The following is a 26953-nucleotide window of genomic DNA, read 5'->3' as shown; positions in this document are numbered from 1 at the left end:
GTTCTTACAAAAAAAGACGTAGCCCCGGGCGCTCATGGGAAATGTCGTTTTAAAGAGACAAAGAAACGTGTGCCCCTTATTTTCCAAATGTAAATATCGCAAGCATGTCCTACTCCGATTGGGTTTTTCCCTTATAAACGTCGCCCTCCATAGACATTTGCCTCTTTGTTTCCTCGATATAAAAAAAACGTCACAAGCTCCACGTGTCTCCTGTACGGATTGGGGCATCGAACCTGTGTCCGCATCTAGAGGACAATCACGAGCTCCAGGCCAGCCTCCACTCCGCGACCGCGACGAACGACCACGATCGAGCGCTCTCGTGAACGCGCTTCGACACTTAAATCCACTAGATTACCGAACCCCGTGCCTCATCAACTAACGGGAGATTTGCGCTTTTCGCCCTCTGGATAGATCTTTTTCACGGACGCGTTTTATGTTTAAGGACCAACGGGGGGATCACGGTTGTGTTTCACGGAGTAAAATACCCGGGATTGGACCCGCCAACAGTTTGACCATCTCGTTTCGGTGGCTGACAAAGGAGTACCGAAGTGCTGTCGGGCAAAGGAGGACTTGTTGTGTAACTTTTCTCTGCGTGATATGATGTTGTTGTTGTTGTTGTTGTGTTGACTTTTAGAATATAGTAAATCTCTACAGTGGCCGTGGATGTAAGGGCTCAATAATAATGTGTGTGAAAGGACCATCTGGATTCTCCAGTCCAATCTGTCAAAGGCTACACAAAGCTATATCTTTCACTATTGAGGTATAAATTGTTATACACACACAGACACAGACGCACAGTTTATGGATATTCCAAGAAATCCATCCTACTCTTAGACACACTTCGTCACAATGCAATCACACCATTGAATGAAAATCAACAGCTCTGATCTTACTGTGAGCCTAAAACGTAAGGATCCATCATGTCGTTTTTCAACTTCCGAAAGATATTTAAAATAGGCTCTGAGAAAAAGAAGAAGCAGTATGAACACGTCCATAGGGACGAGAACCCCGAAGAGATCTGGGACATTATCGGTGAACTGGGAGATGGAGCTTTTGGGAAGGTGTACAAGGTGGGTTGGATCCAATTTACACCTGCGCATGTTGATGCTGCTGCTGTTGTTGCATATTCCGATGTCTATATATCTTCACCCGGTTCCTTCTGATTATTAACCTGATGTGTCATTATGCATAGCTCACTACACCCAAACCAATGCATTTCACACTGGTCTCTCACTGGTTATTGCATTCATCCTCCCCTTCCATCATCATGACATTTCCAATTAACTAGGGCTCATAGGCATAGCGTCTAAATGATACGCCAGCAGCGGTGATTCTCTCAGTATTTATGTCACACGTAGGCTAAACATGGCCATAATATTATGGAGAGCATCAGGTTGTAGTGTTAGGTTCGGTATCAACCTCCCAAAACACATCAGAAGGCCTGCATACTCAGATGATCGTTTGTATTTATTCAGTCAGAATCCTCTTTCAAAACCCAACTATACCATAGTCCCTTTTTTGTTTAGTTGCAGTATCCAGAAATTCTTGAGGACTCTTTCGTTTTATAGCCCTTTAAGCCTAATCCTCATCCACAGTGACCGAGGCACAAGTTGCCTATTACGAAGTGTCTGAAATTCCAGGCCCCATACAGAGCTTATTTTCGGAGATACCACAACTCTTCATCGAGGAAACTAATTCAAAAACATTATTTCATCATCTATTACAGTCATTATTTGCGTTTTAGAACAGAAGTGCTCCTCAACTGGCAATGGAAATCCAGAAGTAGAATTGAAGGGTGTTTATGACTAGAAAATTGCAGCGAAGTGCATCATGTAGTACCCTTTTCTGGGATTTTCTCCTCACTATCCTATTAATGTGCTCCCTCCCGGATGAGTCACTCCTGCTGGGCAGGACTGGACTGTCTCCACGGTCCACATTGGATGGAAATGGAAAATGTGTGTGTGTGTGTGTGTGTGTGTGTTTACATCTAGGGATTAGTAATTTGGGGGGCCATTTTTAAACACCAGACACCAGAATTGTCCCTGGGAAACAAGCAGGTCAGCAGGAAGTATATGTGTGTCTCCTATATCCACAGAGACTTCATCAAGCACTTCCTGCTCACTGAGCCAAGACCAACAGGAGAGTTGTCAGCTTAAAAAACAACTGGCTTTTCTGTGTCATTTTCTGTGAAGCTATCGTGACCACTGTGGTGGGAAACCTGTGTCTCAACCGTGCAGTCAGCTAAACGTTCCTCACAACATTGCTTCCCAGTGATACTGTGTTTGTGTGTCTAGGCCCAAAACAAACAGACGGGGGTCTTGGCTGCGGCCAAAGTCATAGACACCAAGACAGAGGAAGAGCTGGAGGACTACATGGTGGAGATCGAGATCCTGGCGTCATGTGACCACCACAACATCGTCAAGCTGCTCGACGCTTTCTACTATGACAGCAAACTTTGGGTAAGTAGGCTTCCCCAAGGTCAGCTTTTGTTGATTCGACGAGGGCCCTGCTTCTATTGGACCTTTTGACTTGCCGACTTTTATGTGTTTTATATCCCAAGGGATTAACAGGAATGCCCGTTTATAAGGAATGGTGTGCCCCGACAGTGGATGCCGTGCAACCTTTCCTTAAAACCTTCCCGGTTTGATCGCAAGCATTTGCATTGCAAAATGTGAAGGGCAGTGTCGTAATGCATCATGGTATCTATGGAAATGAGAGCCGTGGTGCTGAATAGTCATCTTGTATTACGTGGTATGGTATTCCTCCGGTGGCCTTGGTGTTTATAGTCGACTTTGGCTGAGCGTTACACCATTCGTCAGTGTGATGGTTGCTTAGGTTGTCACTAGTGAACAGCTGCAGCAGCGCTGCCGGGCAAAGGCTCTCTCGGGGGGACAGACATCACTCCTAGATGAGCGGGGAGTTTCCCCATCTCATTTGCTTATATAATTTGCAAATGTGATTAAAGGGGGGATGTTATGCCACCAGTTGTGAGTGATTAGCCATTACAAGCCGTTTGAATATCTGCCTTTTCCTGTGTTTTGGTGACATCTCAAGTGCAAGTGTCTACCTAGATGTTTGATGGATAGATAAGCAACGTTTGCTACAATCCACTGGGTAGGCTGGTGGACTGATCTATCCAGCATACATCTAGGTGGACACTCCCACTTGTGATGTCACCAAACACAGGAAATCGCAGACTTTCAAAAGGCTTGTAATGGCTGATCACATCCGCACCTGGTGGCATAATATAGCAGTGGAGGAACAAGTTGAGCTTTCAGAAATATGGGTCAAAGATGTTCATGTTTGGCCAAATTGGAAGATGTTCTGTTGTGGTGTGTCGAGTGAAAGGCTTTCATTGGGACATGAATGCCGTCTTGTCTTTTCAACATCATATGATCGAGCCCCTGCAGATATAAGCCCTACAACAACACTCTTTAAACAACAGCTTTTGCTTTCTCAAAACAAATGGTTGTTATGGTTATTATTACGCAAGAAAGGAACTTGCTCCTCTTCTGTTGGACACAGATAGGATGTCAGTATTCTGTTTAACAGCAAGTAAAAGCTACCATACACAATACTTTGATGACAGTTAATTAACATGATTTTACATTACACATTTTTACTAGGCTAAATCCTGCTCTCTAGGGATATCCTCAAAGCCCATTGAAGGAACCCAATGACAGGGAAGGGCACAACCGCTCTTAATCCAACCTCATGAACATGTAGAATAATGTTACACGTATATCTATGCACTCCCAGGAATGTGGGCCAGGGGAACAGGCCAGTGGGACTCCAGCGTGACCCCATGAGGGCATAGCCATAACAGCGTAACGTAGTGTGGTGCTCTCGGTGTAAGCTGCAGCCTGCCGATTACATGGGTATTTTATTACAGAGCTGCTCGCAGGGGCCGATCGGTGTCTCGCAGACAATGGGGCACGGTCCGATGAAAGATGTGCGATTATCATCTGACACACACACTCACACACGCACGCGTACACACGCACACGTACATTCGCACCACACAGACACATGCTGTCTTATTCACACACACACGCTCACACACACACACCCACACACACGCTCACATATTCATGCACACACACACACACACACAGTCGTACATTCGCACCACATAGATACATGCACACGCACGCACGCACGCGCGCGTACACACACACACACACACACACACACACACACACACACACACACACACACACACACACACACACACACACACACACACACACACACACACACACAGGAGGCTAAGTCCAGGACTACTGTTCCTGGAGATAAAAGACTTACGTTACGCTTAATGAGTGGAAAGTTGTGTTAGTGGGAGCAGGGCATGCATATAGCCTGCATGACGTCACCAGTCTGGAGAACTAGTATGATGTGGTTTACCGTGGTTTAGTTGCACAGTCTGTATCTTTGTCTTTGACCTCGTGAAAACAGCTCAGCTGGAGGATCTGAAATCTCTCCCTGATCGTGATCATATTTTTAGAGTGTGTCTTTTCAAACGGTTCTATTCAAGCAACCGGGCGAGGGGGAGGTGGGGTGGGGGGGTGGGGGGGGGGGGTGAATGAAGGGGAGAGGCCAGCCACAGCCCTTGTCTAGAGGTCCTCTCTGCTTTCCACTGCTGTTAGACGCCACAGTGGGGGCCATTGTATGGCAGCAGGGGCAGCAAGACAAACAGCCCTCCCACAGACAAACCCGCGTTAGAAGGCCCTGTTTGTTCAAAAGACAAGTCTCTAGACTCGAGGCATCCGGTACGGTCCGGTATGGTATGCAAGAAGGGCTCTCTGAGCTGGAGGATCAATCTTGACTTGGGACATTTGATCATTTGGCCTAGTTTCTCCAGGATGGGCCGTCTAGCATGGTTTGCATTCCTCCTCGGTCCGAGGTGTAATAATTGGCCAGACATGTCATGACCGACATAAGTGAGATTTTGTTAATCGGCAATTTGGCAACATGAATTGGACTAGCGTCCGTGGAAACGGCTAATCCACGGCCGCCCCGACGGTGGCTGAACGTGACCCCGTCGATGTGCAGTGTGTACACAGAAACACGCTAATCCTGTTTGGAAACGGGGCTGTGCTGGGAGCCCCCCTGCCACGCCGTCTTGCTTACCGCTCCCTGATACTGTTCCCACGCCCCGGCTCCAATCAGGCCAATCCTCTTAAATGCACGCTTATATTGAAAGCCCCCTCAAGCCCTTTGCCTGGCTCAGTGTTGCATTCACTTAGTTTCGAGGGAAATGGGCAATCCCCGATGCCCGTCGACGGCTCATCAAGGATTTTTGGACGCGAGACGAGGCCACGGCTTTGTGTCTTGTTTACGACGCACTCGCGCGGGAAAGTTGCCCATACGTAATCCTTGTTTACCTCTGCAACAGCTGCTTTGTGTGTATGCAAACGCCTCCCTCTTCCCTTCTTGCAGATCCTCATTGAGTTTTGTGGGGGAGGAGCCGTGGATGCCGTCATGCTAGGTGAGTCGGTGGTTTGGTTTGTGCTTTTACACCCAAGCGCACAAGCAAAATCCTCCCGTGCAATGTGAACGCGAAGCACCCATGCTCGATTTGCCGTCTCCACGAGGCGTCACGTATGTGTACATATAGACGCTGTTGACATGCAGATGATGTTGCAATGCGGCGTGTGTTCCTCCGTGGTGCCCTGCAGAGCTGGAGAGGCCCCTGACGGAGCCCCAGATCAGGGTGGTGTGCAGACAGACCCTCCAGGCCCTCCTCTACCTCCACAACAACAAGATCATCCACCGAGACCTGAAGGCCGGCAACATCCTTCTCAGTATTAACGGAGATGTCAAGCTGGGTGGGTTGAATGCAGCGTTGAATACACCGGCCAGAAACGTGCTATTCACTAGTCTGGAAACGGGCAGCAGTCATGGAGATGGTGCACTTAACAACGCGCTCCAAACCGTTGGACGACTACTGGTTTCCTCTTGCTTTCGATTTCTGAAAAGTGAAGTGTTTTTCAAACCAGAACCTTTGGGGTTAAGATAGGGCTTTAACTCTCATGTCGTTATACAAATATTAATTAAAATTCCATTGGAACCAAATTAGCGTGGCTTTATTACATGTTAAATTCTTAATCGATTCCTGGTCCATTGATTCAAGGCCGTGACGGTCACCGAAAGAACTGAAAGGCCCACCATTGTCGTTCTCTCCCAGTAATGGTAGGCCAGGGTAGACACCAGGGTGACATAGAGTGACTGGGCCACATGCCTCGCAACGCAGCCAACCAGCGACTCTATAATTTGGCGCACGACTGCAGCCACAGCAGATGTAGTAATGCTCTTGACTCAAAGGAGAATGAGTCACTGCTGCTGGGCGGATCAGGGCTTGGCAGGACGGAACAACCGACGTTTTGTGCGGTGACAAAATACAAGATGCCAGTGTAACCCTTTGCACAAAACGGATATCTTGATTACTGTGTGATTACTCGACCATGCAAGAAGCAACACTTGGTTGTTGACCAGACTATGTCTTTATACACATACGACTGAGTTGTTAGAGATCTGCCTCAGTGTGCATGTGACAATCGAGATCTGTGATAATTAGAGATCTGCCACAGTGTGCTTGTGTCAATCAATCACAGCATAACATTCAAGAAACAATGTCATTATAAAGCCAATAACACATGACCAAATAAAATGTCACATGCGTTACGACACCTAAGTACACTAGAAAGACGGTGATTGAATGGTTGTGCAGGCGACATGGTTGTTATAAATACAAATGTGCCATGTTGAGTAGCCTTCATTTAAAAAACGTAGGAGATAAGCCTTTGTGTTAAACACCATTGACCGATGTTTATGGTTTATGTAGCTGTGCGTGGAAAGGAAACACTGGCAGCGGATTAGAATGCTAATCCAGGTCTGCTTTGAATTACTTTTTTTTTGTCCTTTTTTATCCAGCTGACTTTGGGGTCTCTGCCAAAAACACCAAAACACTGCAGAGGAGAGACTCGTTCATCGGGACACCATACTGGTGAGCAAAACAAAACATCATATCACTTTCAACTCGGGACCTGAAAAGGATGTGCAGCATGTGACTGTGTAGAGCGGGTTGGCTGGTAACCAGAAGGTTGCTAGATTGATCCCGGCTCGACGTGGCATTGGAAGTGTCGAGGTGTCCCTGAGCAAGGCACCTAACCCTCACCCCAACTGCTCGCAAATGCTCAGCTGGCTGTCGCCTTGCATGGTTGACACCGCCGTCGGTGTGTGAATGTGTGCATGAATGGTTGAATGTTCGGCAATATTGTAAAGTCCTTTTGGTGGCCACTGGTTAGAAAAGCGCTGCATGTGTGCAGTCCATTTGCCATTCCCCCGTTCTGCTTTCCACCAGGATGGCTCCGGAGGTGGTCATGTGCGAGACGTCCAAGGACCGGCCGTACGACTACAAGGCAGACATCTGGTCCCTGGGGGTCACCCTGATCGAGCTGGCCCAGGTGGAGCCTCCCAATCACGAGATGAACCCCATGAGGGTGCTGCTAAAGATAGCCAAGGCCGAGCCACCCACCCTGATGCAGCCCTCCCGTTGGTGAGCCTCCTCCACCTCTCTCAACCAATCAGAGGGGATGGAATTATACCCAGATTTCTGCCTTAAAAAAACGTCTGTTTGTATCCAATCTGTGGTCTTTTGCTGTTTTTCTTGCTTTCTGTCCTCCACTGTTCATATCCACTTTTCCTGCCGCTAAAGGAACAAAAAGTGTCTGGAGGGGTTGAGCTCTATCTTTTCCAAAATACATCACAGCCTTTTCCAATGCCTTTTGATTCCAATGGCATGAAGGCTCTGGAAGGATGTTTCCAACAGGTTTTTGCAGCTTCTCGTGAAGCAAGGAGAGCTACATGCTGTACACCAATGACTAAGTCCATGTCCTAACGAAACGGTTCCATGTTGACCTAATATTTTCCGGTCTTGTTTTTTTGTCGTCCTTTTGACTCATCATTATTGGCTCTGTGTAAGTTTGCGTGGCCACTTTTGTCTTTCGCAGGTCCCCAGCGTTCAGTGACTTCCTGCGGCGTTGCCTGGACAAGAATGTGGACAACAGATGGAGTACTGCACAACTCCTGCAGGTAAACCCGACCCTATGCTCAGCCTGCCGCTCTGCCACAGTAGCAGTTCAGCCCCTGCTATTTAAATACAAAGAGAAATCACATCTATGTGGAATTGAATGGCCACGACAGCACAGTTTGGGATGCTTGGGGAAGTATCAATAACATGAATTCAACCCATTAAGGAAATATCAGATTGCATGTATTGTTTCCTATTAACACTTCATCATACGGATATGAACTGTGCCACAAGGGCAGATAAGTCCACAGAGACCACAGAGTGTGGTCACTCTCTCCTGGCCGTCTAAGTATAGCCCCAGTATCCGGAAAAAGGAGCTATCTTTAACCAGCCTAATGTCACTCCTGGTAGCCTGTAGGAACTCAAGATCCACTGCTAGGTTCCTTATCGGCATTCATGTTCTTAACGCAAATAGATTTTTTATTATGATTAAAAAAAATAATCAAGATCAAGGTAACATAATGGTCTGCAATATCAATACCATATTACCAAAATATATTATTCAGCACTTTACTTTTTGCAGGTAAGACACGCCACACTAACTTTGGACAGAAGAGATAAGAACAATCGACACACACACTCGCTCAGTCACTCACGCACGCGCATACGCACGCACGCACGTACGCACACATGCACACCTACCTGATTTAAACCCTTTGGCTACACTATTACTGAAGGCACTTCTCAGGCCCACACACACACACACACACACACACACACACACACACACACACACACACACACACACACACACACACACACACACACACACACACACACACACACACACACACACACAGATAAGCACTCCGTCCAAAGCATGGCCAACTCTCGCCCCTGAGACTAAATGCGGCGTCTGCTTACCTGAGCGCTGCACCTGTGCCAGGGTGAGTCGAACATGAGCCAACAAGGAGGATGCTTATTCTCCCCCCCAATCTTCATCCCCCCCCCCCCCCGTTGTACCCTCGTCAACACCACGCCAGCCAAACAGGCGTCAGTTGTGTGCCATTGGGTTAAGAGAGTTCTGTCAGGACCAATCCAGCAGAGTGTCCCAGAGGTGTCCCCATGGGACACCTCCTCTTAACACTAGAGGGATTTTTTGGACTTTTAATATTTGTTATTAAAATCAGGTCCCGATGGGCTTCAAGAAACAGAACAGTGGTCCACCACTGACGAAAGTGCTTATCTCAAAGAAGCTGCCCATCCTTAGGCCAGATTTAAGATATGTGCGTCTGGTAGCCAGGCTGAATAAGGCGGGTTCCTGTAGGAAAGTGTTTCACTGAATACGCTCAAGGCGTCATTATAAACCCGAGAAGAGCACTTCTTGACCCTTTTCTGCACGGACAGAATTGAATGAGAGGGATGTGATCCATGGGCTGATTGAAATGAGGTTGGATTGCTTTTATTCTTGACAGTTAAGCAATCAGTGGATGGCTATACTGAACACGTTTAGATCATTTCTAGTAGTGATGGCTGCATTGAAATAGTTGCGTCAAGTTTGAGAAGTTTTAGCTGCCTGCAAAGTAACCCTTGACTTTATACTTCAGATAACCATGTTTTAATAATTTAAGATGGGTGTTCTGTTTTATACAGGTTTCATGTTTTTCATGTTTCTCGATAAAAAAAGCTATGCATGTTTGAGTGAACCTCACTAAATTCCATGCATTCTGTGTTGGGGGCATTCGTATCAGTGAATTGTGATGCATTATGTCTAGGGCTAGGCATCGTGGCCAATTTCCTAAATCGATTTGATTTCGATTCATAAGGTTCTGAATCAATTAATCACGATTCGATCCAATCTGCTCTTAAATAATGAAAATGGCTCAACTGTGTTACAAAATACAAATGTACTTTATTTTTTCTCTTCATCTTAAACAACAGGTTTTAAGCTCCAACTTGTAAATTGGACAGTTTAAACTTGAGTTGTTAACAAAACTGTCTCAAGTCTCAACAGTGCAATTCTGAAATTAGAAAGGAATTGAAAGTGAAAGTCTACTTGAACTACAACATTCCATCACTGCAAATTGCATTAAGGCATAGTTTATTAAAGTGTAAAAATAATAATAATGGTAACAAAACTAAAAAACAAAAATGTGAAAAAATCGATCTCATGCCCTATGAATCGATATTGCAAAATTTAAATAAAATCGATCCAAAATCAAATGAATAGATTTTTTTACCCAGCCCTAATTATGTGTGACCATGCGTGTTCCTCTGTGTTGGTGCGCCCCCAGCACCCCTTTGTGTCCAGCGTGGTGGACAGCAAGCCCCTCAGAGAGCTGATCGCCGAGGCCAAGGCAGAGGTCACCGAGGAGATCGAGGAAAGCAAGGAGGAAGAGGAGGATGAGACGGACACACGGCCGGTGAGCAAGCATCCACACACCGCCTCTCTTATGATAATCGTTATGATTATCCCCTCCTACACCAAAGTGGTTTGTATTATGGTTAATTACTCCTTATCGTCATTATGATTCAAATTCCCTGAAAGCACAGCTCTATATTTACATACACAGCATGGCATGTCTTTAGTTTAGCGGCCTTCAGATCAGGGAAAGCATTCATAATTAATTGCGTTACCATCATTAAGCTTTATAAAACTCTAGTGCAGTGGGATTTATTCTTGATACATTTACGATGACACAAAAAATAATATGGAATTGAAAATATGTACATTAAAAATATTGTTCAGTAAATTTAGCATCCTTGCTTGTCATTATTTCAATTTAGTGTCTGTGCATTCCATCCCATGTTTTCAATTGAAAGGTTTTTCCATTTATGTTTTGTTTTTTACTCAACGAACACACTGGGAGCATGAGCAACGTTGCTAACCTTTTCTCTCCACCGTTTCCAACGGGCCACAGCCTTCCTGCAGTAATTATTGTGTATAAAGGGGCCATTCTTCACTCAGCCACTGCATGTGTATTCATCTATTGTTTACCGTTTGCATTCGAGTCGGTCCGCTTCCAGTCAAACGTTTGGAACCACCGCTCTAGTGTTTAATCCTTACCACATCCTCTGATGTATTTTCTGTCTCTTCTCACAGGGCCACAAACGCGCCCCGTCGGACGTCAGCATGGCCAGCTCCGAAGACGAGAAGATCCCCCTGTCTCCGTCCATCATGGAGTGCCTCCCCGAGAGGTCGGAGCCCGCCCTGCCCGCCCTGGACAACCACGTCCTGGACTCCCCCGGGTCCCCTGTCGGCGTGGAGCAGGCCGGGCAGACCCCGAGCGCTTCGGTCGAGGACATGAAGAGCCTCGAGCCGGAGCCGGTCGACGCGAAGGTTCCGGTTCCGGAAGAAGCGCTGGTCGAGGTGGTCGCCCCCGCGTCAGAACCCGAGACGGACGTACCCCCGCCGGATCTACCGACCAAGGAGATAGAGCGACTGGAGATCGCCATCGTGGACGAGAAGGAGGAGGACACCGCAGAGAGTCCGGCCGACCCGGAGGCCTCCAGCGAGGGCATGGACATCACGGAGACCCCCGTGGACGAGGGAGGGGCGATCCCAGCCGAGCCCGAAACCACGGCCGAGGAAGAGGAGGTAGAGGAGGAAGAGGATCCGTACAAACACCTGAAGGTCAGTGTGAAGCTACCTGGCGGGGACAAACCCGCCCTGACGGCAGACGAAGGGGACGGAGAGACGCCGAAAGAGGAGGAGAAGAAGATGGACGAACAGGAGGATAAGCCGGTGCCGGAGAAGAACGAGAGGGATTCGGACTCTGGGAGTGTTTCCGCCGCTGACACCAGCAGCTTGGACCTCAACCTCTCCATCTCCAGCTTCCTCTCTAAGAGCAAAGAGCCTGGGAGCGTCTCCACGCAGGTACGTTAGAGAGAGGCCGCTGATGCTGCTCCACTTAATGTACCAAAAGGTATCGCTCAAAACAATATGTACTTGCATTTACTGCCTAACCTGCACCTGTCCCTCTTTCTGACGCTTTATTTGTTAACTTAAAATGTTTCAATGTTACTTTTTATCTATTTTATTTTGTGAAGTGTCTAGCAAAGCGTTTTATAAACAAATACTATTATTATTATTAGAACTGTGATAATTACTAGCAAGCCCTAACTTTGGCCTTCTTTATGCTGCGGTTAGGAATCCAAGAGGCAGAGGAAGACGCTGAAGAAGACCAGGAAGTTCATGGTGGACGGCGTGGAGGTCAGCGTGACCACGTCTAAGATCGTCACGGACAACGACGCAAAGGACGAGGAGCTGAGGTTCCTCAGGTAACCCCCCCCCGCCCCCCCTGCTCGAAACACCGCTTTGTGGTTCCACACCAACATGGCAACAGAACCATTGTTTCCATAGAGAGTTGCGATGGTAGCAGCTGAATGGATTCATGTTGCGCTGCTTATAAACCCGTTGAGCCCCAAGCTACGGTGGCCCTGGGAGCTCAACATACTGCAACTTATTAAAGAACACAAAACAGAAGCTAATTGAGAATACTTCTTCATCAAGTTGACGGCATATGTGCAGCATTGAGCCAACGCGCTGCAAATTCAGACATACTTTACATAAACGGATTGCAAGTCCATCAAAAAACAACAAGTGTTTCTAGAGGACAGCTTGTTCATTGCTCATTACTCACAATGAGTCTAGACAGGTCTTTTTTACGCCGCCACAGTTTGTGATTCCTGACGCAAATAAAGGCGGCCAACCGTGGAAATGAGCTTAAATGCAAATGTTTTATGTTTGTTTTATCATTGCGATCGCAAGATTCAACCATTGTTGCAGGTCCAGACGTGTTCAGTTCATTTTGGTAACAGCAGAAATAGAGATCCATATTGAAATTGAACGATGTGGAGCATAGCTCTGCTAACTGGCCTTGGCTGTTCGCTGGCTGCGGCACTGGACCAAGATGCAAATTGGATGGTGAAGGAGGGATGGGGGCCTGACATGCTCCAGACCTGTAAATAACCAGTAGACCTGTTAACAACTTTAATGGTTCTATTAGCACTGCAACAAATCAAGGAGCCTGGGCATGTCAATGGAATGCTTTCACACAAGGAATGCAAGATAGTCTTATTACCTCGACCAACTCTAAGACGTTGATAGGCACGTTATAGGCATCTATCAACTTATCGGCAGGTAACTCCCTATCGCAGACATATCGGTATCTGCGTTTTCGTTTGCAGTTATTCGCCGATTTAAAAACTTAAAACTAAAGCAGATCCATGTAAACGTCTAACACGTAGAAAGCTCTTTAGATCCAGGGTGATGTGTCCTGCACCAACATCGGTCCATACATCAGAAATACATGTGCTTGATGGTGCGTTGCCCACGTTGACCCCCCCCCCCCCCCCTCCCTCCCCCTCTGTGTCTCTGTTCCAGGCGGCAGGAGCTGAGGGAGCTGCGTTTCCTCCAGAAGGAGGAGCAAAGGGCCCAGCAGCAGCTCAGCAACAAGCTGCAGGTCCAGAAGGAGCAGATCTACCGACGCTTCGAGCAGGAGACCACCGTGAGTCACCCACCCCTCCCTCCCCAGACCCTGGCCCCGGCAGGCCCTGACACAAGAAGGTTTGAGAGGGGAGGGAGGGGGGGAGGTTCACGTGAGACACATTTCGGAGACTCGTGCGCCTCTTGGTAACGGAGCTGTGAGGTCAAAAGTGAAATCATTTAGACTTTGGAACGGGTCACCTCCGTGACAAAGCTTGGCCTTCTCCGTAGGAGAACAACAGGGTAGGTCGGCACAGCATCCAACCGTGTCTCAATGGGTCAAAGTGTCCATCTTTTTAAATTGCACTCGATCCCCACCATTCCCACCTCCCAGACCCCTTCGAGTCTGCCTTGAATTCAAACAAACCCAACGGAGGCTCTCTCTCATTACGTCGCTGGGCTTGGCGGTGTCGTTTGTGTCCGTTACATTTATGCTTTAGCTCCCTCTTACCTCCTGCGGTGCCGTGGTTACATCACCCCCTGCTTATTACAGGTCAAGACGGGTTAATCCTGCTGCTAAGCCCAGTAGTGTGACCGTACGCTGCGATGTCAGTCACAGGAGCTGCAGAAGTGCTTTGCATTGTATACATACCTTAGTGATTGGGCATCTTACATGGGCACTATGGGATTATGGGACTAGTGGGATTATGGGACTATATATTTGTTATTTTTATTCTACTGTTATTTGTAATGTTTGGGGGTTTTCACTGGCATTTTCGTCTTTCATTACCCTAAACCCCTATGTATTAATGAATCCCTTTTACGTCATCGCTGTACATATGTACCTGTTGTGTATGTACAGAGCAGCACATCCACAAATGCGGCACCATTCATTTTCTGAAGGTAGGGTCATTAAGGTATTTCGCGCCTGTCAATTTATCGGCCGATATCTCCCTATCACAGACACATCGGTTTTCTTTTGCAGTTATTCGCAGATTTAAAAACTTAAAACAAAATGCCTTAACTGAGCACATCCATGCCTACGTCTAATACATAGAAAACTCTCTAGATTCAGGATGATATGTCCGCTATAGAAAACTCTCTAGATTCAGGATGGTATGTCCAATATAGAAACCTTAGGATGATGATCATCCCAAACCTCAAGGAGCTCCTCTACCCCCAGGACACGACGATATATATCCAATAACAGCCAATGTATCTATATTTTGAATATCGGACGATATATCGACTTCATTAATCTCTTGCTCCCTCATATTGGTATTTGTATCGGGCCCCTAACATCCAACGGAGTCGGGCCCAATCTAAACTGCCCTCTGACCCTTGACCTCTGCCCCCCCTCCAGAGTAAGAAGCGGCAGTACGACCAGGAGGTGGAGAACCTGGAGCGGCAGCAGAAGCAGACCATCGAGCGGCTGGAGCAGGAGCACACCACGCGGCTGAGGGACGAGGCGCGCCGCATCAAGGGCGACCAGGACAAGGAGCTGGCCAAGCAGCAGAACGCCCTGAAGAACCGCAAGAAGGAGGTGAGCCCCGCCGCGACGCCGCCACCGCCGCCGCTACGCTATGGCTGCCCGCAACAGGCCCCGGGGGCGGGCGACCTGCACTCAGATAATCCTGATCGCTTCAATCTTGCCTACAGCATCTTTTCGGTTAGATTTTCCTTTACATTCAGGGCATTAGGCGGACGCTAATGCGACGTATAATAAGTACATTTGTCTGAAGTAAGATAAACAACAATATATCGCTGTCCGTACGATAAGGATGTTCATAGAACAAGTGCCATGCACTCACAGTTGCTAGGTTAACCCACTCCCCGTCTACAACAAAGATGGCTAGGATAAGGCGCTAAACGGTGTAGTACTATTTTTCTAAAGTGCTATTTTTGAGTGCAAGGACGTACAAGATAAAATAAGTGCGTACATTAAGTGCCAGGACGTACAACATACAATAAGTGTGTAAGGGGGGATTGGGGGGGTGGATACTTTTTGAAATCTATCTCACTCTGGCTGGTTTCTCCACAAATTGCCTACTCTAGTTTTAAGTGTGTGTACAGTGTTGTCTTGGCTTTCAGTATCTGTGTTTGTGCGATGTGTATGCATTTATGTCTGTGTGCACATCAGTAGCAGTTTTAAGGTAGCGGAAACACCCATTTAGCTACTATGTACATACATTACATAGTTATGCACTTTTTAGCTTTGTAATGTCACCCATAGGTGCTGGTCTATGTGCTGGCCCACCAGCCAGTTGGCCGTACTTTACCATGTCTATGCTTCCCATGCCTGATGAAGTCTGTGAGATGAAGCCCCCCAACCCCCCCCCTACCCACCAAGTGCTCTTCCACGCATCCTATGTTTTGCCCCCCTAGCCTCCTCTCCTCGTCCCCTACCCACCAAGTGCTCTTCCACGCATCCTATGTTTTGCCCCCTAGCCTCCTCTCCTCGTCCCCTACCCACCAAGTGCTCTTCCACGCATCCTATGTTTTGCCCCTTAGCCTCCTCTCCTCGTCTCTAATCAAATCTGACCCCGATAAGCAGACTGCTAGAACACCCAGTCGTGTCTGTTAGTCTGTGGTTTATTTAGTGGTGTGCTCCTAAGATCTGTGATTCAATATTTAGTACACATATGGCAGTTGGAGACTGTTCACTAATTCCATTAGTTAGAGCAACACGTATCTTTTGATAGTTTACCATTTTGGGTATGATTCTGTTTCGGAATGAGGCAAACTAGCTTAAGTACTTAATATTCAAGAAGCAGCATGAATATTATATTTTGAACATAACTATCACTTGGGAAAAATAAAGCTAAAGGAAAGATTTTCAACGCGTTTTTGTCCATTCCAAATGTTCTACTTTCATGATGTAGAAAGGATGTGTGAAAATTATTAATGGAACCTACTCCTCAAACGTCCAATCAAAGCCCTATCAAATGTGTGTCAGTTCAATCAAACATCTGTCTGCTATGCCATTACATAACCTGGCTATCACATTCATACGTTCACTTCATATCACTGTTCTGTTTGTTTCCCTTACCTCATTAGCATGTAGCATGTAGAGCTCCAAGACGGCAGATCTATTGTGAAAGCAGCTGGTCAAATGCTGCTTTCTGGTTCAGCCCAGCCATTCTTAGCGTTAGACACACTTGGCTGAACGCCTGTGGGCCATACACACACACACACACACACACACACACACACACACACACACACACACACACACACACACACACACACACACACACACACACACACACACACACACACACACACACACACACACACAGCTCCCACTACTCGGCATTTTTCTGCCATGTAGTGACACACACACACACATTATTGTAAGAAGCTTTCGATTCATAGCTACTGCTGAATGGCATTTGTTTGTTTTATTTATCAATGTGTTTATTTAGTGACTTAATTCTCTCTCTCTCTCTCTCTCTCTCTCTCTCTCTCTCTCTCTCTCTCTCTCTCTCTCTCTCTCTCTCTCTCTCTCTCTCTCTCTCTCTCTCTCTCTCTCTCTCTCTCTCTCTCTCTCTCTCTCTCTCTCTCTCAGGAGCAGGAGTTCATGCAGAAGCAGCAGCAGGACTTGGACAGCGCCCTGAAGAAGATCATCCAGCAGCACAAACACGAGCTGGCCACCATCGAGAGGGACTGCCTGAACCACAAGCAGCAGCTGCTCCGAGGTACACACACACACACGCACACGCACGCCGGCCACCACAAACACACACGCAAGCTGTTCCAGCGCAGGCTTGGGGCTTGGAGTAGCCTTAGTGGATAACTAGAACAGGCGAGTACATCCTGGTAGTCTGCTCAGCTCAGGGGGCGGAGCGGGACCGACTGGTGAACGCAAGGTTGCTAGTTTGATCCCTGGCTCCTCCTAGCAGAGCGTCGAGGCATCCCTGAGCAAGACACCTAACCCTTAACTTCTGCCGAGAAAAATGTATAGTAGTGAGTCGCTTAGATTAAAAGCGTCTGCTAAATGCCCTTTAATTCAGTTTCTGGTGATGTACTGTACATCGATTGACCCTTAGCGTGGGTCACAACACTAACCATGGGGTGCCCTGGTTAATGCAGGGTCCCCTGGGTCCCTGCATTAGGGTCCCCCAGTTACTGCGTGTTATAAAGCAGACCCATAGTTAGTGTAATGAGCCTCCCCTGTCTTGGTCCTGCGATGAGGCTGCTGGGAATGGCTCCGCACCGTATTGCTAAAGCTGATTCATCATTGGACCCAGGTATGGCGGAGAGCCTCTGATCAGAGCGTGTTGTTGTCACAGGCTTGGCCAGACAGTTCGGCGGGCCTATTTCCCTGCTGCGGGGCAGAGGAGCCTAATCCCAGAGCTTAAAGCACGATTAAGTTTTGTAAAACGCTCCTGGAGCAGGAGTCAGAAGGAAAGTGAAACAGAGTACAGTTAAAAAGGAGAAGATGATCTCCTTCCTCTGGGAAACACTAGTGACAGAACAGGGTTGGGAAAGGAGGTTAAATGCAGGACTTTGACATGGGAAACAGCCCAGCTGAAGCGTGTTGACGTCATGAGAGGAAGGCGCTGGAGATCTTTCTTTTGTTGGCTTTGTCGCTTGTGCCAGAGCCATTATATGCCGCTTGGTGACCACAATGAAACAGGAGAAAGACCGCAGTGCCAACGCTTGACCACCAGGGGCAGAGAGGCAGGACGCTGGAGAAATCCATGGGGGTTAAATGGAGCTAAATGCTGTATCATGAGAATCTCCGTACATTTCAGCTGCGCTTGGCTTATTCACGGCTATGGGGGGACAAATAACACAATCTACCGGTTACTGTGAATACACAATCGTTTGCCGATGTACAATGCATGGTTGTTCCCTTTTGTAGAGCGGTTGAATTAGCACTGAAGCTACACAATGACCAGCAGCTGGCAGTAGGGGTATTATACCCAGTTATCAGGTGGATTGGGCATCTCTGGATAAGTGGTCGCAGCTGGTCCATGACGAGCAGTTGGCAGACGTCCTGCCATGGGCAGCAGAGCCCTCATGCATGAGGAAACGATGCAAAAGGAATTCGGATAAAAATGGCCCTTTTATCCTAGTTGGTTAGAAATTGTGATGCAATTTAAAGTCTGTGTTCCTATCCACTGTCAGAATAGGACCATGATCCAGAAATGATGACCCTGCCTTGGGTGGATTTTTTTGAAAATCCCCATTGACTGTCCTCTTTTCGCTCTCCACTTTCTTAGCTCAATTGCGCCCCCTGTGGTCATTTCACATATTCAGCAAAGTCGCATATCTTCTTATGAGAACATCTTTGCCTGGTGTACTCCCTCTCTCATCTCTGCCAGTATGTGATCTACAGGAATGTAGAAAAAGACACATTTTCTATTTTTAAAACGCTTAAAATAATCGTGAAACGTAATAAATGGGTTGTGGCTCTTAATTAAACGCATCTCAGCTCAGTGTTCACCGAATGTGTTTATTGGATTTATAAGTCGTCAGGTTCCCACGACGACCCTTAAGGCTAAGAACGCCTGCGTTCACACCACTGTGAGAAGTGTCCATCAAATGGCTTACATTAATCCATCCTGGTCTATGACATGGGGTGTGTGACGTGACCGGTGTTGATCCCTGGTTGTTGTGCAGCGCGTGAGGCAGCCATGTGGGAGCTTGAAGAGCGCCACCTACAGGAGAAGCACCAGCTGTTCAAACAGCAGCTCAAAGACCAGTACTTCATGCAGAGGCACCAGCTTCTCAAGAGACACGAAAAGGTATGTGTGTGTGTGTGTGTGTGTGTGTGTGTGTGTGTGTGTGTGTGTGTGTGTGTGTGTGTGTGTGTGTGTGTGTGTGTGTGTGTGTGTGTGTGTGTGTGTGTCGCACTATCAGATACCCATATAGTGTTCTGTAGGCCTGCTATACATACACAAACCTATATTTATACATATACAAACCTACTATTAGCCATGGATCTATGTTTTATAGTCAGAAACTGAATGGTTTTTTATTGCCAGTAAGTATTCACATACTATGATTCTTCTTTTTGTTCAAATCAAAGATACAAAGTACAACCTTTCAGTTATATCAAACAAAAGCATAACACATACATTGAGAATCAAATCGGGATACTTCGAATCGAAACGTGATCCTTAGAATCAAAATGGAATTGAATGGTGAGATCCAGAAAGATCTTCACCCCTTCCCTCAACAACACGATGTCTCTCTGTACACAGCACGAGGCTGATCGTCACCAGAACGCTGATGAACACACGCATGATTACCTTGATTGCGTTATAGAAGCCCTGATTAAAACAGGCGTCAAATAAAAGATACAAACTACAACCGTTCAACCACATCAAACAAAGTTAAAACACAAACTCGACACACGAACACACGTCACGGGCAGCCTCTCGCGTGCTCCGATCCCAGTCGCCTGACGTGGTCCCCGTGTCCTCCCCCCCCCCGCCGCAGGAGATGGAGCAGATGCACCGCTTCAACCAGCGGCTGGTGGAGGAGCTGAAGAGCCGGCAGACGGCGGAGCGCACGCGGCTGCCCAAGATCCAGCGCAGCGAGGCCAAGACGCGCATGGCCATGTTCAAGAAGAGCCTGCGCATCGCCGCCAACGCCTGCATCACCGTGGAGCAGGAGAGGGAGAAGATCAAGCTGGTGAGGGGGTTGGGTCATGGTGGTGATGAGGTCGTGGTGGTGATGAGGTCATGGTGATTGATGAGGTCATGGTGATGAGGTCATGGTGATGATGAGGTCATGGTGATGAGGTCATGATGATGAGGTCATGGTGATGATGAGGTCATGGTGATGTCATGGTGATGAGGTCATGGTCATGGTGATGAGGTCATGGTGATGTCATGGTGATGATGATGAGGCATTACTCATGTATTTAATGATGCATCATGTGTGTGTGTGTGTGTGTGCGGGGGTCCAGTTTGCGGTGCAGGAGGAGAAGAGGCAGAAGAACGAACGGCTGCAGCAGCAGCAGAAACACGAGAACCAGATGAGAGACCTGCAGCTGCAAGGAGACGCCAACATCAGGGAGATGCAGCAACTCCAGGTACGGCCCAAAGCTTTATTTATACTCCTCCGTACCCACACACCTTGACACCTCTTCAAACTGTGAACCACAAAAAACTGTGCGCCTGTCATGTTTGTTGTATTTGTTGTTGTATTTTTTTGGTTTGTTATTTTTAGGTAGAGGTAACGCAAGGGAAGAGCTTCAAACAGGGTGTTTCTTGTGTGATCTTGTTTAAAGTGGAATAGTTTTGATTAACCTTAAAGATAACAGTTCAATGCAGGGCTTATGCCTGTTTTACCTATTATTACCTTTGCCCTATTTAAAACAAAACGACTTACACACACACACACACACACACACACACACACACACACACACACACACACACACACACACACACACACACACACACACACCACGTCACCAACTCGTTCCCCCTTCTGCGTCTCAGAACGAGAAGTGCCACCTGCTGATCGAGCACGAGACCCAGAAGCTGAAGGAGCTGGACGAGGAGCACGGCCTGGAGCTCAAGGAGTGGCGGGAGAAGCTGCGGCCCAGGAAGAAGGTACCGTCTTGGGGCTCCGTCACACAGCGAGCCGCCCCCGAGGGCTGGAGCATCGCGACATGGGAGCGTGGCGCTATTTTTTTTTGTGTTTGCATTATTAATTGATTTGCATTTAAATGGGCTCCATGATGCAGTGGTCGGGCGCGTCGAATTGCATATCCAAAACAAAGCAAATTAGAAAAACGCCAACGCATTCACGGAAAATGCCAAGGAAAACTGCACACAACTGCAAACAAACAACACAAAAGCAAAAGCCACAACCCAAGGGCTGACTAATATCGACGACTATAATTATACAGTAATACAGTATAGAATGTGGAAAGCCTCAGCCTTATTAAAAACCAAGTCAACTTTGAATTGTTTCTTTCACTTGTGCCTGGCATATTGGCATCATACAAGGATATGATGTTCTTGCAACACAAAATGCAAAGCAATGTGCAAGCTCCAAGCCACCTGGGTGGCTGTCCCACTGCACCTAGAGGACTTTGAAAAGCTGCAGGGGAGGCTGCTTAACCAGCCATCATCCACACACACTCCACAGTATTATTGGCATAAAAGCAGAACCCTTATGCATCCTTAGAATGGAAGGACATTATATAAAGCTGCTGCTGCATGAGTCATGAGCGCCTGGGCAGACATTAATGTGTGTGTGTGTGTGTGTGTGTGTGTGTGTGTGTGTGTGTGTGTGTGTGTGTGTGTGTGTGTGTGTGTGTGTGTGTGTGTGTGTGTGTGTGTGTGTGTGTGTGTGCGCGCATGTGTGTGCAGGCTCTGGAGGACGAGTTCACCCGGAAGATGCAGGAGCAGGAGGTGTTCTTCAAGATGAGCGGGGAGTCCGAGTGCCTGAACCCGTCCAGCCAGAGCCGCATCTCCAAGTTCTACCCCGTGCCCAGCGTCCACTCCACGGGCTTCTAGGACCACAACGCATGCAGAGACAGACAGACGGACACACGTACAAAGAGACAGACGGACACACACATGGAGACACACACACACGAATGCAGAGACACACATGCAGGGCACACACACATACATGCAGATGGAGAGACACAAATACACAAATGCAGAGACACACACACACACACACATGCAGAGAAACACATACACAGACATATGCAGAGACATACACACACATCCATAGACCAGCATACCTACACAATGCAGAGATCCACATCTGCAGATACACACACACACATGCAAAGAAACACACACACACCCACACAAATGCAGAGAAACACACATGCAAATGCAGAGAGCCTCTCGCACACACTCCATCTCTGTGTTCACACCTCCCACATGCAGAACACGCTCGAAAAGACAAAAGACGTGAGTTCAAGCTGCCTTGCCCCCTTCCCATCCCTAGCATCTCCCACGAGGGGGCGGACTTGACCGCACAGCCCAGTTTGTCTCCCCATCCTGGGTCTCGCCGGGATTCGCTGGGCTCTTCTTTGTCCACAAGCTGATGCCGTTTGAGACATTAATGTCAAACCCATACCATTGTCATTAGTCTTTTTTTTACTGTAACTGTGATTTTAAATGTCAGAATGAAAATATGTTATGAAGATTTCGCTTATTCAGTGTTTTAGGCAATAGTAACCATTTCCTCATAACCACTTAAGGGAAGAAAGTGCTTCTGTGGAATCAAGTGACGATTCGAGTGCCTGTAGAATTTCACGTTTCTGGCTTTGAAATCCAACCATTTGTATTTGTGTGGAGCTCATTTAGAACTGTGCACTTGGAAAAAGGACTGTGTCGTAGAAGACTGAACAGCAACGAACCATCCCCAATCTCAACTGTTACATTGTGTCTGGATCTAGAATGTATTCCAATTGAAGGAGAGCTTGGGCTCATCGTTAATATATGAAGGCTTAGATTGATCTGTTTTGTGTCCTTCCATTATACAAATGTGATTAGGTTTGAGTAGAATAGTTTACAGTGGATGAAGGAGAGTTGTGCAGCGATGTCTTCCAGTGCAATGTCTTCCAGTGGGAAGGATTCCCCTTTTCAGGGGTTTCATTTCAGTATGCCTTGCTGCCTGGAGCACAACAGATTCGCTTTGGCACATGGTGGCGGCCATTTTGGGGCTGTTTCAAAATAAACGTGGGCAGTTTAGAGGCTGTTTGCATTCAGAGACAAAAACATATCACTGTTAAAAACAATGGATATCACTGTGCTTTCAAACGCCCTTTGTAGCACCGTGTGATGAACTTCTCAGACACCCCACAACAAATTTTGAATGTTGGACAAAAACGTGTATGAAGCTCAGATATTCCGACACAGGAACATCGGTGTTAAAACATTTCAGTTCAAGGAAATAAAAGGAAACTCACACTTTCAGTGACAGAAAACCAAAGCTTATTTCTGCTTTGGCATTTATTTATACGTGCTGTTGATATTCATGATCGTCTGCCTCGGTCTTGATTCACTCTTTGAAAAAAAAAAAATGGGTCATTGTAATTACTATAGTGTAGCTAATAGTCTTACTACTTCAGAAAGACTATACTGTAGTTAGTATAGTATAGTTCTTAGTAATTGTGAATAGGCTAGTTTCAGTGCCAGCTCAGTAAGAGAATATGCTACTCACCGTTACTTGACTAACGGTTTCATCTAATACTTTTATGTACTCTTAAGTGCAGTGACATATTTGATGTGGTAGTCAAGGAAGCTTTTGAAATGCTCTGGACCTGTTTGGGTAATCCTAACTTCCCATTGGTTAATTTCAGAATAACACATCTTGGTGATTGGCTGTTTGATGTATCAATCAAGGAAGGCCGCTATAATAGGCTGCTATCCACAGACATATCCTAAAGCATGAGTGTTGTGAACCTTGTCACTTACCAGACAGTAGCTATTTATAAACAAGCTCTCGGCTTAAGCTTGTGCTGATCTTACAGTTTTTGTTGCACAATTCATTGTCAAAATGATCAGTAAAATTAACTGTAATATTGCTTGGTTTCACTGAGATATATTTCCATTATGTATGTATGTATGTATGTACGTTGATTAATTAAACATCCATGTGTAAATGATGATGTATTTTATAAAATGAGTTTATAGCTATTAGTAATGCCTGTGTAATGTAGCTTCAACATCTGTACTGTAAATAAACAATGTTCTTTATGCTGGTAATGTTTGTATGGTCTTTTGGTTTCATAGTTTATACATGTTCAGTCGACCAAAGTTGTCCTGACAAAATCCAACCTATTTTATAAAGTTTCATTTCTAATGCATGTCGATTCAATCCCAGATGCTAATACAAAACCTCTGCTAAAATTCATAAATGACTCAAACAAACAAAAGTAGAAACAGTAGAAATACTGAAACGTATGAAAACATAAACCCATGAATGCCCCACTTTACAATTAGTTAATTAAACCGGTGAGCAGGCTCAACTCAACACCACTGGTCCCAGACCCCTGCGGGCGGTGTGTCTACATATACACACCACTGTGTGTTCCCCATAGTCCCGTTAGAAATGCCAGGACCACCGTCAGAAACCCCAAACTCAGCAAGGTTTCACACTAAAACTCCCACGCCTACTGCCGACGTCCAAACTCCTCAGGCGGCCACGTGTCTCCTTCTTCTGGAAGTCCTGAGGTGGCTCTCTACTGTTGTAGAGGAAAAACAACGGTAGAGCGTTCTTAGGTCACGGTTAAATCAGGTGGCTTCACCGTTCGTTTCGTTTTCGCATTGATTGATGGCTACCTCGTTAGGGGCACTCGTTACACCTGCGCTATCGTTCCAAGCTGCTGTTAATTGGGGCTGATTGCAGTAGCAGACACAATCAGCGCTCTAGAAAAAACGCTGGTGTACACTTACTACACCTTTTGGAGCTATAGGCCTTATTTCAATTTTTTCTGTCACATGCCTTTGCAATCTTACCCAACCTAGTATGTTTAATCTGATGGTTGATAATAGTTTTCCACATGTCATTTCGTGGATTCTTTTGGGTTTACGTCTGTTTTTTTTGTTCAATCCATAAGCTCAACACTTTCTTCATTTGACTTCAGATTGCGATCATTCCAGTCAATTTTCATTTGAATCCTTTTCCTACAAGGGCTCCCGATAAACATGTTATCCAACGTTTGTTTATCCAACACTGATATCCAATCATAATGACAGGCTACAGAGGATGCTTACGCAAGCGTCCATTGGCAGCGGTTTAGTGGATAGTGGCATCAGTGTGCATGAGGACATAGCATGTAACCATTAACCAACAAGCTGTGACCGCGTCGTCGTTTAGCACATGGGAGCCAAGCAGCAGATAAACTGAGGATTGGGGAAGGGATTGTGCTCGTTTTTCTTACAACCTACATTGTATAGATGGCAAAGAAAACCAAACATTACCATCCATTGACTGAATCTGTTTTGAGTGGGGTGTTGTTCAACCCTACACCTTTCCTCTCACCTTTATCTCCCCTCCATGGATCGGGATAAACTTGTTCACCTGTGGAGAGTGACAACAACAGTGTTACTGATGATCGGTAACTCTGCAATAACGGATCCATATTGAACTATTCACTAACCTAAGTTACTGCAGCAATAAGCATTACCTATTAACAACGTTAACTAATAATGTATATAGGAACAGCTTAGTTAACATGAATACCATTACTGTAGTTCACTTGAACACGATTAGTAAATTACTACTAGACCATTAGTTAACTGTTAATGAACTGTGAGTAAATTATTAGCTATATCTTATTACTACTGACTAATGCTAATTCATGTTTTTTTATTGTACCCTTAGGATACATTTTACTGTATGTATTATATTATGAGTCAGATGTGTTTTAAATTGTTATTTAACTATTGCTATACAAATGTATGTGATTTAGCAATAAAAAACTAAAACACGAGTCATCAGACTAATAAATGCGACTAAACTAATGTTGTTGGGACATTCATTTGGTCTCTTTTTTTTCATCGTTTACCTCTCTCTCCTTTTTGACCTGTGTATCCTCTGTCACCTTTGACCCCAGGATACCCAGGGGGTCCGGTGAATGCTCCGTGCGCTGAGAACGACACAAATCCACGTCACTTCACACAGGCCACACGTCTGTCCACCCATCCCAAGTCTACGTTTCCTCCCAGTCGCCCAGAAAAAAAAAGAATCGTTCCCGCCTACCTTTGATGTGTTCCACCAAGTCGGTGACGCTGCCGTCGGGGCCGAGGTGCTGGCTGTACCCGGGCTGACCGGGCTCTCCAGGAGCCCCCGGGGGCCCTTGGACGATGCGATTGGTGTACTCCCTCACTGTGTCTCGTAGCAGGCCGTGGGCTGGGAGAGGAGGACCACGAGGTGGAGGTTAGAGCACTGAAGACGAGGATCTCATGCTGCCGGTCCCAACATGTTCGTGGTCCCCACACATCGGTGGTCCCCACATGGAACCATCGTTCGTTTAAATTTACATTCAGGTCATTTAGCAGACGCTTTCATCCAAAGCGACTTGCAATGAGTACATTTGTCACGACAAACAATAAATCGCTGTCATCATGACACCCCCTGGCTTGTCCAAAAGCGGCCCTCACGCATCGATGCGCGTCGTGGATTTGAAACACAGCAGTCTCGGACGGGTCCTGCTGACTTTGAGCCGGTCGGCAGCGCCAGCAGAGCAGCACCGAGTGCTCCGTCAGCAGATTGGGAATCGCTGATCTTTCATCGCTACTTCTCGTGATCGCTCCCTGTCCTACGCCGTCCTCCCCTACCCCCTAGTACCGCCGTACGCAGTGGCAAAAACCTCAGCGGGACTCGACCGGAGACGCACTCTTTCATCGGGGCCGTGGCGGACGGCGCGGGGACTCACATCGTATGTATTCCACCAGGTCCGTGGCGTTCCCCGGTTGGCCCGGGGGTCCCGCGGGGCCCGGGGGCCCGTGGACCACCCGGTCGGACCGGTCCCTCGTGGCGTCTCGCAGAAG

General features: G+C 46.8%; 2 protein-coding genes across 2 annotated transcripts in view; one reads left to right on the top strand and one right to left on the bottom strand.

The window, feature by feature from the left end:
• The first annotated feature begins 81 nt into the window (after nucleotides 1–81).
• Nucleotides 82–24163, top strand: slkb (STE20-like kinase b). The gene is made up of 18 exons (XM_030351508.1): nucleotides 82–1070; nucleotides 2295–2459; nucleotides 5443–5491; nucleotides 5682–5831; nucleotides 6937–7009; nucleotides 7367–7561; nucleotides 8016–8097; nucleotides 10330–10458; nucleotides 11139–11912; nucleotides 12186–12316; nucleotides 13422–13545; nucleotides 14827–15006; nucleotides 17032–17161; nucleotides 19092–19216; nucleotides 19914–20108; nucleotides 20386–20511; nucleotides 20924–21037; nucleotides 21803–24163. Exons 1-18 carry the CDS (start codon nucleotides 921–923, stop codon nucleotides 21947–21949), a joined length of 3039 nt encoding a protein of 1012 aa, XP_030207368.1. The 5' UTR covers nucleotides 82–920; the 3' UTR covers nucleotides 21950–24163.
• LOC115540334 (collagen alpha-1(XVII) chain) overlaps nucleotides 23373–26953 on the bottom strand; it is a 25498-nt gene continuing 21917 nt past the window's right edge. Inside the window, exons 49-53 of the mRNA XM_030351507.1 lie at nucleotides 26839–26953; nucleotides 26163–26312; nucleotides 25969–26049; nucleotides 25443–25481; nucleotides 23373–24642 (exon numbers count right to left, since the gene is read on the bottom strand). The exon at nucleotides 26839–26953 is cut by the window's right edge and continues 8 nt beyond it. Coding sequence (XP_030207367.1) covers nucleotides 24593–24642; nucleotides 25443–25481; nucleotides 25969–26049; nucleotides 26163–26312; nucleotides 26839–26953 — 435 coding nt within the window. The 3' untranslated portion in view covers nucleotides 23373–24592. The remainder of the gene's footprint in view (nucleotides 24643–25442; nucleotides 25482–25968; nucleotides 26050–26162; nucleotides 26313–26838) is intronic.

Source organism: Gadus morhua, chromosome 3, assembly GCF_902167405.1.
Source record: "Gadus morhua chromosome 3, gadMor3.0, whole genome shotgun sequence".
Taxonomy (NCBI): Eukaryota; Metazoa; Chordata; class Actinopteri; order Gadiformes; family Gadidae; genus Gadus; species Gadus morhua.
This window is presented reverse-complemented; position numbering and strand designations above follow the sequence as displayed.

Excerpts from the sequence above, each read along its gene's own strand:
- slkb (XM_030351508.1), top strand. The coding sequence starts at position 921 with ATGTCGTTTTTCAACTTCCGAAAGATATTTAAAATAGGCTCTGAGAAA. Across the intron at positions 8,098-10,329 it reads GTACTGCACAACTCCTGCAG|CACCCCTTTGTGTCCAGCGT; the intron begins GTAAACCCGACC and ends GTGCGCCCCCAG. Across the intron at positions 20,109-20,385 it reads AGAGGGAGAAGATCAAGCTG|TTTGCGGTGCAGGAGGAGAA; the intron begins GTGAGGGGGTTG and ends GCGGGGGTCCAG.